The sequence below is a fragment of the Mesocricetus auratus genome, unplaced genomic scaffold (genome assembly GCF_017639785.1).
Source record: "Mesocricetus auratus isolate SY011 unplaced genomic scaffold, BCM_Maur_2.0 Super-Scaffold_100011, whole genome shotgun sequence".
NCBI lineage: Eukaryota > Metazoa > Chordata > Mammalia > Rodentia > Cricetidae > Mesocricetus > Mesocricetus auratus.
The window spans coordinates 53,727,242-53,739,640 of NW_024429195.1; the positions used below are offsets into that span (position 1 = coordinate 53,727,242).

Here is a 12,399-nt window from a genome sequence, read left to right on the forward strand (position 1 = left end):
CAGACAAAAAGATTGCCGGAGCTGCTTCTTGGCCACATAGTGAAATAGCAAAGTCAGAGTCATTACTTAGTAACCAGAGGACATGTAGCACAGATTGCCTACCTGTTCTTGGGCAATTAATTATCCTTTCAGTGTGCCAGTGTCAATAAAATGAGCACAACGGTACTTACATCATAGAACCACTACATGGATTGTCAAACAAAAATGTAGCCATCACTATTCCACAGTACCACCTGTGTTTAGGGAAAGTTGAGGTGTATCTTATGTGTTTGTGTTGTTTGTCACTTGCCTGTGAAATCACCAATGTGAGTGTTCTGAAGTTTAAAAAGGCTAGTTAAATACAGGGTATTTTTGTTTCCTTGAGCAATAAATAATGTACATTTTTGTTCAGAATTATTATTATTATTATTTGTTTTTTTAAGACAGGGTTTCTCTGTGTAACAGTCCTGGGTGTCCTGGAACTAGCTCTGTAGACCAGGCTGGCCTCAAACTCATGCAGTTCACCTGCCTCTGCTTCCCAAGTGCTGGGATTAAAGGCGTGCATCACCACTGTCCAGCATGAATTTAAATTATTATGTCTGAAGAGGTAATCCCCATTTTTAGTTCCTGCTCCTCCTTCCTGCCTTTTACAGTTGTCCATGTCGTGTAACTGAACACACAGTTCAGTCTCTGAGAAACGTTACAGAGGATGGATGTTCTCAACCATGGCATGCCAAGCTCCTACCGTTGGGGGCCTCTCCTGGGCCCAGGGTCGTTTATCTACCTCAGAGTGTTCTATCCAGTGCAGGAGTCTCCTGGGAAGGCCTCAGATAACAGTCTGCTTTTCTTCACTCTGAGGACTCATGATCGACCATTTCTGCCATCCTAACTTTAATTGCAGTATCCGCTGTGTTTCTCCAGGCCTCTAACCCTGGGCAATTTGAAAATGACAGTGATGCATTGTGGCAGCGAGGACAAGTTCCGGAATCTGTCATCTGTCACAGTCGAGTAGGGATAAACACAGATGCACCTGATGAAGCCCTGGTTGTCTGTGGCAACATGAAGGTGATGGGGACCATCATGCATCCCTCTGACAGCCGCGTGAAGGAGAATATCCACGAGGTGAGCCTGGGGTATCCCGCTCCGCCCTTCCTCCGACACCTCAATCAGGTGCCTGGGACTTCAGCCTGACACCGATGGCCAGGGCATGTTTATGTGTCACCTGTTGGTATGACATAACAAGTTACCTGAAGATAACGATGGTTGGAACTACTGGGCATCTCTGCTACTACTCTAAAGCTGTCCCTCTCCCTGGGGGATGGGTTTACCCAACAGAGCCAGTGGAAAGCAGCAGCGTGTCACTGATGTCACAGGCGCATGTTTTACACTTGTTTTCCACAGTCAGTGCCTTTCCACGTTTGACACCCCTCCAGCTGGTTGCTGAACACAGACTTCCCCAGCCCCTTCCTCCCAGGCTCGCTTGTGCTGGCTCTTCTAGCCAATGTCTTCCCCGTGCAAGATCTTTGATGAACACTTGAAAAGCTCCCCAGTGGGAACCTTACGGGGACAATTGACTCTGGGACAGACGTCTGGTGCCTTGCTCCATCTAGGACAAGCAGTTGCCTAGTGCCTGTCAAAATCTGGCCTGGGGATCTCCTTAAAAGTGCTTCACCAGGCTGAGTCAGGTCTTCAGCTGTGACATGGCAGTGGGCCTGCCTGACCCTCAGGAGTTACTTGCTTTCTAATTACTTGGAGTAGGAGTACCAAACTTTGGAAAGCTGTAGTCGCTCCATAGACCAAGGTGATCAGAATGAACACTGAGCCTCCAGCCAGGCCACTCCTGACTCCGGCTTCTCCAGATCCGATTATTTCTTTGCCGCGTCCACCGTTTCCCCACCTTCTCACTCACAATTCCTCTCACAAGACTGTTAAAAAAACTTGTTTTAAGTCTCATTTCCCCTCCTTCATTTATTCTTCCTTTAACCGATAGAGGATCTGCTCTGTCATCATTGGCCTTTCTTCCAGACAGCATCCTTTCCCAGCACAAACATGCACTGGGCTTTCTGAACCGGCTCCCGAGAGCATTGCCACAAGGGTTGTAATTGCTGACTTTCACACTGCTTGCAAAGCTGCAGTTCACGTTAGGGTTTCTGTGACCTCCTCCTTGGATGGGAATTCAGGACTAGAAGGTTCTCACAGACATTTCCAAATTTACAGTTCTAAATTGCAAACTTTAGAGAGACATACACTGACTGCATTTCAGCTCATACTGCCTCGGACATGCCCTTGCATCTGGTCACACCAATGGCTTAGGACATCTCAATCGGAAGTCTCAGTGGGGGGTTGCAATTTGAGAATGTCCTCCACAATCCTGGTTGCTATCACCAGGCCAACACAGATTATCATTTACCAAAAGTCATCCATTTTGCTCTTGATGAAGGAAAATACATTATCTTGAATAACAAACATCCCAGGAGCGTCTCAAATCCTTCTTGATATAAGTAACATGTCACCCACCCTAGACTCTAGATGAAAAACTCTCCCCTCCTGCTTCTGTTCCCAGCAGCCTGAGAGGATGAAGAGTTTTAGGCTATGCTTAGAAGGCTAGAGATGTACCCTATAGCATCAACTCAGGGCTTTTTTTTTCCTTTCCTCTGTTTTTTTATTTAAATTAGAAACAAGTTTGTTTTACATGCCAATCCCAGTTCGCTCTTCCTCCTTTCCTCCCCTGCCCCCCACTGATCCCCTATCCCATCCCCTTTCTGCTCCCCAGGGAGGGTAAGGCCTTTCATGGGGAATCTTCAAAGTCTGTCCTATCATTCAGAGCAGGGCCTAGGCCCTCCCCCATGTGTCTAGGCTGAGAGAGTATCCCTCTATGTGGAATGGGCTCCTAAAGTCCGTTTGTATACTAGGGATAAATACTGCTCTACTTCCAGAGACCCCATAGATTAACCAGACCTCTAAATTGACATCCTTGTTCAAGGGGTCTGGAACAGTACTATGCTGGTTTCCCAATTATCAGTCTGGGGTTCATGAGCTTCCCCCTTGTTCAGGTCAGCTGTTTCTGTGGGTTTCTCCAGCCTGGTCTTGACCCCTTTGCTCGTCACTCCTCCCTCTCTGCAACTGGATTCCAGGAATTCGGCTCAGTGCTTAGCTGTGGGTGTCTGCTTCTGCTTCCATCAGCTACTGGATGAAGTCTCTAGGATGGCATATAAGGTAGTCATCAATCTCATTATAGGAGAAGGGCATTTAAGTTAGCCTCTTCACTATTGCTTAGTTGTTAGTTGGGGTCATCCTTGTAGATCTCTGGACATTTCCCTAGTGTCAGATTTCTCTTTAAACCTATAATGGCTCCCTCTATTATGGTTTTCTGTTCTTGCTCTCCTCTATTCTTCCCCCAACTCAATCTTCCTGCTCCCTCATGTCCTCCTCTCCCCTCCTCTTCTCTCCTTGTCTTTCTCCTAACTCCCTCTCCCCTCCCCCCATGCTCCCCATTACCTCAGGAGATCTTGTCCCTTTCCCCTTCTCCAGGGGACCATGTATGTCTCTCTTAGGGCCCTTCTTGTTTCCTAGCTTCTCTGGAGGTGTTGATTGTAGGCTGGCAATCCTTTGCTCTATGTCTAAAATCCGTATATGAGTGAGTACATACCATGTTTGTCTTTTGTGACTGGGTTACCTCACTCAAGATGGTTTCTTCTAGTTCTATCCATTTGCCTGCAAATTTTCAAAAATTTGTTGTTGTTTTTATTCCACTGAGTAGTATTCCATTGTGTAAATGTACCGCATTTTCTCTATCCACTCTTTGGTTGAGGGGCATCTAGGTTGCTTTCAGGTTCTGGATATTACAAATAATGCTGCTATGAACATAGCGGAACAGATGTCCTTGTTGTATGAATGCATATTTTTTGGGTATATGACTAAGAGTGGAATTGCTGGGTCTTGTGGGAGGCTGATTCCCATTTTCCTGAGGATTCTCCATACTGATTTCCAAAGTGACTGGCACTCTCACCAGCAGTGGAGGAGTGTTCTCTCTCCCCACATTCTCTCCAGCATAAACTGTCATTGGTGTTTTTGGTTTTAGCCATTCTGACAGGAGCAAGATGGTATCTCAGAGTTGTTTTTGTTTGCATTTCCCTGATGGCTAAGGATGTTGAGCACTTTCTTAAGTGTCTCTCAGCCATTTTAGATTTCTCTATTGAGAATTCTCTATTTAGTTCTGTACCCCACTTTTTAATTGGGCTATTTGGTGCTTTGGTGACTAACATCTTGAGTTCTTTGTATATTTTGACAATCAGCCCTCACTCAGATGTGGGGTTGGTGAAGATCTTTTCCCATTCTGTGGGCTGCCTTTTTGTCTTGTTGACTGTGTCCTTTGCCTTACAGAAGCTTCTTCGTTTCAGGAGGTCCCATTTATTAATTGTCGATCTCAGTGTCTGTGCTATTGGTGTTATGTTCAGGAAGTGGCCTCCTGTACCAATTCATTCAAGGGTACTTCCCACTTTCTCTTCTAAGAGTTTCAGTGTAACTGGATTTATTTGTGGTCTTTGATCCATTTGGACTTAGGTTTTCGTGCAAGGCAATAGATATGGATCTATCTGCAGTCTTCTACAGGCCAGAATCCAGTTATGCCAACACCATTTGTTGAAGATACTTTCTTTCTTCCATTATATAATTTTAGCTTCTTTCTCAAAAATCAAGTGTTCGTAGGTGTGTGGGTTAATATCAGGGTTTTCAATTCGATTCCATTGGTCTACCTGTCAAGTTTTGTGCCAATACCAAGCTGTTTTCAGAACTATAGCTCCATAAAAGAGCTTTAATTCAGGAATGGTGATGCCTCCTGTAGTTTCTTTATTGTACACGGTTATTTTGGCTATTTTGGTCTTTTGTTTTTCCATGTAAAGTTGAGTATTGTTCTTTCAAGGTCTGTGAAGAACTGTCCTGATAATTTTGATGGGGATTGCATTGAATCTTTTTTTTTTTTTTTTTTTTTTTTTTTTTGGTTTTTCGAGACAGGGTTTCTCTGTGGCTTTGGAGGCTGTCCTGGAACTAGCTCTTACAGACCAGACTGGTCTCGAACTCACAAAGATCCGCCTGTCTCTGCCTCCCGAATGCTGGGATTAAAGGCGTGTGCCACCAACACCTGGCGGATTGCATTGAATCCATAGATAGCTTTTTCAGCTTAGGACTTTAACCCAGAGATATGCTTTTGGTTTAGAATCCATGACTAGAGAATGCTTGAGTGTGAGCATTTGACACGTTATGAGTTTTTCTAAAATCATAAATGTGGAACATTTTTAACCTGTATAAAACTAAGTAAACGGGCTGGAGAGATGGCTCAGAGGTTAAGAGCACTGACTGCTCTTCCAGAGGTCCTGAGTTCAAGTCTCAGCACCACATGGTGGCTCACAACCATCTATACTGAGATCTAGTGCTGTCTTATGGTGTGCAGGCAGGAGCAATGTATACACAATAAATAAATAAAATTTTTAAAAAACTAAGTAAACAGTAGATTTACTTGAAAAAATACAGATTATTAATATCATATATGAAAATCATCTCTTATTTGTATGTGTGTTCTGTATGTATTTGTGAAATGGATATATTCCTAAAACTTGTAGGTGTCCCTTTTGCTACTCGTCAGGAACACGAGATCGATGGCAGTAAAGTCATCAGTGGTGGAATGGATCTGTGAACTTCATCTTTCCCTCTCCCAGACTCAGTTTTTTCCAAACTTTTAATAAAAGAGCCATCCTTCCAAGGTTTCTAAAAGGATCACAGACCATTTGTGCTGTTATAGTGAAATGTCACTGGGAAATATGTGCACAATAGAAATTTATTACTCGTATTTCTAGAGGCTATTCCAAGGAATTCCAAGATAAAGGCACTGACAGATTTAATGTCTGTTGAAGGCTGTGGTTAAAGGCATGCCAAGGAGGTGAAAAGCAAGAGATATATAGGAAAGAGAAAATAAGATGCTCTTTCTCTTGGATCCTTACCGCCGTTCAGAGACATAGAGTGCTTCCCAGCTTCCCCTGTAGGTGATTTCTGTATTTAATAAGGTATCCTAGACCCCCCTCTTTTCCCGGTGCACTGTTTCCATATCAGAAGTGTGTTGAATACTGTTTGCACATGGTAGAAAGATGGAGGGGCACTCAGGAAAGAGGTCTGACTTATGTTTTTGTTGTTTCGTTTTAGACAGAATTCCATTATATAGCTCTGGCTGGCCTGGAATTGCTAGGTAGACCAGAATGGACTTGAACTCACAGAGATGGACCTGCCTCTGCCTTCCAAATGTAGGGGATCAGGGCTTGTACAACCACACTCCACTCATAGCTCTTTTGTCAATCCATGTATGTGTGTAGAGACCCATAGCTTAATCCCCGCTGTGGTGGGACTGAAATATTAAAATGTTTAGGGAACTGATTGCTTTGGTTATCTGGGGTCTTTTTTAGTTCCATATGAATTTTAGGATTTTTCTATTTCTATGAAGAATGTTGAAAATTGCTTTCATTAGAATGATAATTTTCACAATATTAATTCTACCAACTTATGGCCATGGGGTCTTTCCATTTCCTACTATCTTCTTCAATCTCTTGCTTCAGAGATGTAAAACTTTCATTGTCGAGGTTCTTCACCTCTTTGGTTAGGGTTGTTTCTAGTCTTTATTATTGTTGTTGTTTTGTTATTATTTTAGGTATTGCAAATGGGATCATTTTTCTTGTTTCTCAGCAAGTTCACTATTTTTTAGATGAAAGCACTGGTTTTTCTATGTTGATTTTTTGCATTCTGCAAGATAACTAAGAGTTTTCTGTAGGGTCTTTTTAGTATCGAATCATGTGATCTGTGAATAAGGATAATCTTAATTCTTTCTTCCTATTTTAACCCACTTAAGCGTTCTCTTCTCTCACTGTGATTTTGAGCACTGTACTGAATGCAAGTGAGAACCTTTATCTCCTTCCAGATTTTACAGGAAATGTTCCCAGTTCCCCTTCTTATATAATGCTGGCTATAGGCTTGTTGTATATAACCACTATTATTTTGAATTATATTCCATTTATTCCCAGTTTGTCCAAGACACTTATCATGAAGACATATTGAATTGTGTCAAATGTCTTTTCTACCTGTATTGAGAGGATTTGTGATTTCTGGCCTTACATCTATTAATTCTGTGTATTACATTTATTGATTTGCTTATATTGAACCAGCCTTGCTGAAGTGGAGCCCAGTTAGTCATAATGTGTAATCTTACTTTGTTCCTGAATTCAGTTTGGAAGTATTTGGTTGAGAAAGTTTACATCTGTTGTCAGAAGGAAACTGGTCTTCTGTGCTTTAGTAGTCTTTGATCTTTATTCAATTTTGGTATTAGGAGAATGCAGGCCTTGTAGAACAGATTTGGTGCTACTTTCTCTTCCTGGTTTGTGTTGGTAGAGTCCTGGGTTTTCCGGGACTTCTATTGCAGCTTGTGATGCAGGAGAGGGGAATTGCTTTTTCTGCATGGCCCCTGTTGGTAGTCTTCCATCTTCCCCTCATGGTTTGTATTAGTACCCTGTGCTTACCCTGGTCAGCTTTGCAAATTCCTGTGAGATCCCATGATCCACACCTCTGTGAAGCTGAGTCCTGGAGACAATGATGCTGAGGCCCGATAGGATCTTGGCTGTACCAGGGACAGCTGCCCTGGTAAAGGTTGGGACAGTGGCCGCTGCAGTGTCAGTCACTGCTTTGGGGAACTATTACCAGTGGGGTGGCAGATGGGGTGTGGATGCAGGGAGGCAGGCTGTCTGGTGGTCACTTTAGATCTCATTAGTGAAGACTCCCTGTAGGTGTTTGCCAGAAGAGACATGTAAGGTTGGCTTGGAGAGAGCCCAGGCTAGTGTGCTGACTCCCCAGTGGCTGCTGTGGCTGCTGTGTTTGCAGTGGCTAGGGTCAAGTCAGACCTTGGAGGAAGTTCTCTGGAGACTGGGGCACATGCTAGTCAGTCAGTGAACCCTGAGGTGAGAAGCTTGCATGGGCAGTACGGCCGGGCTGGCCCTCCTACTTCCCTAACTACAATCATCTACTTACTCAGAGAGATGGCTTCTACTCTGCCATCTTACCCAAAAGTCGCTAGGTGATATATTTCTAATGGCCAAAATAGCATTGGTTTCACAGTCCAGCAATATTCTAAAATGAAAATCAGGGAAAATACAGAAAAATCTCCAATTTGTTTTTATCAGATTAATGTCATTAAAGTTAGATATAGTTGTTTTGTGAATTTATTAAAAATTTCTTCACATTAAAGGGGAATCCTTTGGATTAAACATTTAGTTTTTAAAGAAGATTAACATGGCTACCTTGCTGTCAATTTTCTGGAGACCAGTAAAATTTTTATTGAGGACTTGGCAATGACAGTTGGAGACATCATTAGACACAGAGATGGGGAAAAGGATGCTGAACTGAACCCTGAGAATCTTAGGAAGGAGAAGAGGGCAACTCACTCAGAGAAACTTCCTCCAGCAAAATGGGCAAAACAATCCAAGAGTATGGGATTCATCCTTACCCCAAGGTTGTCCTTGAACCAGCACTGCACTTTTAGTTTCTAAGTAGAAGTAAGCAAACCTTTGGACTCAATTGAAGATGACACCTTGGCATCCTACACAGGTTCTTCAAAGTGAGAATCTTCTAAGTTTTCCAAGAAGGGAAGGTGAGAACAGAATAGGGTGCACTTGGGTCCTGCAATGGGTCCATGTTTTAGGGAATGGAAGTTACCAGTGTGGATCTTAAAGCTTCAGCTTCCCCGAGGAGAAGGTGGGAAGGCTCTCATAATCTAGTTCCTGCCACGAAAAAGGGAGGTCGCACTGTCAGTCTCCCTAGCCTCTCGGGGTCATGCTTGATGTTGATTTGAATAACAAATACCTAAACGGGTGACATTCGCTCTCCTTTAATCAAATCAGGTGGACACAAATGAACAGCTGAGAAGAATAGCCCAGATGAGGATTGTTGAATACGACTACAAACCCGAGTTTGCATCTGCCATGGGGATAAACTCTGCCCACCAAACAGGTACATACACACACAGAGTCCCTTCAATGTTCTGTTCTCAACTATAAAGCTCCTCTTTGCTGTGACATTTGACATGTGCCGATTCAATACATCCTCCGTGAAGCCCACAGTCATTGGAACAGGGAAGGTTAGAGAATGTGTGGGTCACCTTTACTTAACACCTCCGTGCTGCACCCCAAGTCCTGGGAGAGGATTTTGAATGTATTGTGAGGCAAGGGTTTAAGGGCAGAGAGCAATGCAAACTGTATGAAGAGGAGTCCTGGGCGGTCTGGGGATGGAGGAAAGGATGACAGATGGGTTAAGCTCGGCAACAGAGCATTCGCACAGTAATGCTTGTTCCCCAGTCTGGGCATCCTAAAAATAAGCAGGAACACATTGGGACCAAAGTCTCCTATAGGAACGTAAAGACATCAAACTAATGACTGGCTTCCTTCTATGTATAGGGATTTAAACTTGTTTATTCACCTTTCCCAACAAAGGAGGGGGAGGAAGGGAAGATTGTGGGTGAGGCTTCTACTTTTAATTCTATAATGGTTCTCGCCTCAGTTGTAGATGAAAGAAAAGCTGAGCTAAACTCTCTTTCCAGTCCATTCTGATGTAGGGAATCCTGGGCCCGCCCCCATTAATACTGTTGGAGTGTTTTGTGCATAGGAATGATTGCCCAAGAGGTGCAAGAGATCCTGCCCAGAGCCGTAAGAGAGGTTGGGGATGTCACCTGTGGAAACGGGGAGACACTGGAGAACTTCCTCATGGTGGATAAGGTAATCAATGTTTCAATGAGTGACAGCTAGCTGTGAACCACTGAACCACTCCGGTGGCAGTACAATGGGCAGACACAGTTAACCCAGAAACGTGGCTTGAAAAGAATCATCCACTGAACTGTAGAGAGAGTGGTTTCCAATTACCACACACTGGTCACAGTAGGTACCACAAGTTCCTAGGAGGTTTACATCCTGGGAGGTGTCAAATGGTGAGGTGGTGGATGACTTCATTTAGTCATTATACATTGTACTTAAAATATCATATCTAAATACCTCATATCTAAATATGTACTTCTCCAACATAGAATAACAATAGCAATGATGATGATGATGGCTATAATAATAATGATGATAGTGATGATGATGATAATAGTGTTGGTGGTGATGGTGATGATGATGATGGTGGTGGTGGTGATGATGATGGTGGTGGTGATGATCTTGATGATAGTGACGATGATGATAGTGATGATGAGGATGATAGTGATAATGATGATGAGGATGATGATGATAGCAATGGCTCAGTGGTTAATGGCACTTGATCTTCCAGAGGACCCAGCATCCACATGGCAGTTCCCAACCATGTAAATGCCAGGCCTGCACTCATATGGTGCACAGACATACATACACACAAAATAATAAAATAATTAAAAAATAAAATAAAATGAAAGCAAGACTACAGCTTATAGCAAAATACTATATGGTACAAGGAAAATAGTAATTTTACAATGTGCTCCTTCCTAGAATAATTAATGACTGGACATAATGTTGCAATTTTTGCATAGTTTTCTTTTTGATGAAACTGTGTTTAAGTTCCACAATGGGATCATAAAGTGGGTCATTTTAACAAGGATATTCATGAATCTCTTCTGTTTCACCAAGGGCTTATCTAAATCCTTTGATATTCAAATTGTTCTCTGTCAAGGGTGCCCTTTGCCTCTAGATTAGGCCCCTTCACTGGATAACAGGTCTAAGTCAGCTAGTTCCTCTCTTATCAGTGTGATTTGAGTAGCTCTGTAATACCATGCCTGTCAATCGTGTGACCTCTTGCTCTTTTGCAAGGCTCACAAATTACTCTGCTGCTGGCTCACTGTGCATTGGATGGATGCATTAGGTATGGAGAAGAAAGACAGATTGCCATAGGGATTTCTTTAGCAGTAAGCGTGGATGTTTGGGTGGAGACTAATTTCTAATCTGTCAGTTCATGGGGGAGTGCTTCTGGAACTTCAAAGTGCATACACAGCCCATTTCAGGGGTGGGAGGGGCCTGTGACTACAAGTGTGTGCCACTACACCCAGTGTGAACTATCTTTTTATTCTCTTGAAAATCTTTTTTATATGTAGAAGTTTTTAACTTTGATGTCCAGTTTATCCATTTTCTCTGTTGTTTCCCGAGTCTTTGGCATTATATTTGAGACATCATTGTCAAATCCATTGTGAAGCCTCTGCCCTTATGTTTTCTTCTGAGTCTTTTCTATATCTAGGTCTTACATTTGAATTGATTTCATGGATGGTGTATATGAATCAGGGACCAGCTCCATCCAATTTTCCAATCACTTTTTAAAAACTGTCACCTCGTCACTGACTGGCCCCAGCATCCTTGTCAGAAGTTACCTGGCTGTTCATACAAGTCTGTCCCTGGGATGTCATCAAGATAGTCTTGGGGGTGTATAAAAAAAGCAGGTTGAGCAAGCCATGAGGAGCAAGCCAGTAAGCAGCAACCTCCATGGGCCTCTGCGTCATCTCCTGCCTCCAGGTTTCCACCCTGCGCTGTTCCCTGGTTTGGATGATGGTATAGATGAAATAAGCCCTGTCTTTTCCAAATTTCTCACGGTCATGGTGTTTTGTTATAGCACCAGGAACCCTAACTAAGACACCTTTTCCCCCTTCAGGCTGTGTCCTACCCCCCTTAATCAGCCATGCAGACACCCTTTGTTGGTGAGCCGCCTTTTTAAATAAACTTTTTCTCTCTCATCCTCAATGCTGCTCAGTTTGTTTCTGCCTCAGCTGTGTTTTCTGCCCTAAAGACTCTCCCCACAGCCAGGCTCATCATCTGGACTTCACTGCCCAGGCAGTCCCTGATGGATCATCTGAGATGGTCAGATCACTTCTGTTTGGGGGTTCAGGGTCATTCCAGGGTGTACAGTAACTGGCACAGACCCCACCTACCCCTCAGCCGGGCTTCCTTTCTGTGAATAGCTGTATACTCTGGTTCATAGCAGCTTGAAGGGCATTTGTGCCCAACCGAAATTACCTGTAAATTTACTTGCTCTTTGCTGGCTCCCTAAAGAGTTGTGTGAGAGCTGGAATCTATATTTTTCAAAATTATTTCTCCAGTACTTTATTGTGTCTTTTACCCCAGGGCTTAAAGCACTGTAGGAATTCACCAAAATGTTGAAAGCATGAATTAATGAGTTCTGTGATGTTTGGGTTGATCCTGCCTTAGGCCTCTGAAGACACAGTCTTGAGTGTTTATCCCATTATTCTGTCATTCCCTTTCTGGAGGTTGGTTGTCACACTTCTTAAACCCTGTGCTGACAAATCCAGTGTTCATCATGCTGTAGGCATCTGTTTATTCCTGGTCTCTGAGTCCCAGTGAAAGGAAGAGAAGGGGTTTAATCTGC

General features: G+C 43.2%; 1 protein-coding gene across 1 annotated transcript in view; it reads left to right on the forward strand.

The window, feature by feature from the left end:
* The window catches only part of Myrfl (myelin regulatory factor like), a 106,045-nt gene that overhangs the window by 67,019 nt on the left and 26,627 nt on the right, over nucleotides 1-12,399 (forward strand). Inside the window, exons 11-13 of the mRNA XM_040754837.1 lie at nucleotides 901-1,101; nucleotides 8,910-9,018; nucleotides 9,670-9,779. Coding sequence (XP_040610771.1) covers nucleotides 901-1,101; nucleotides 8,910-9,018; nucleotides 9,670-9,779 — 420 coding nt within the window. The remainder of the gene's footprint in view (nucleotides 1-900; nucleotides 1,102-8,909; nucleotides 9,019-9,669; nucleotides 9,780-12,399) is intronic.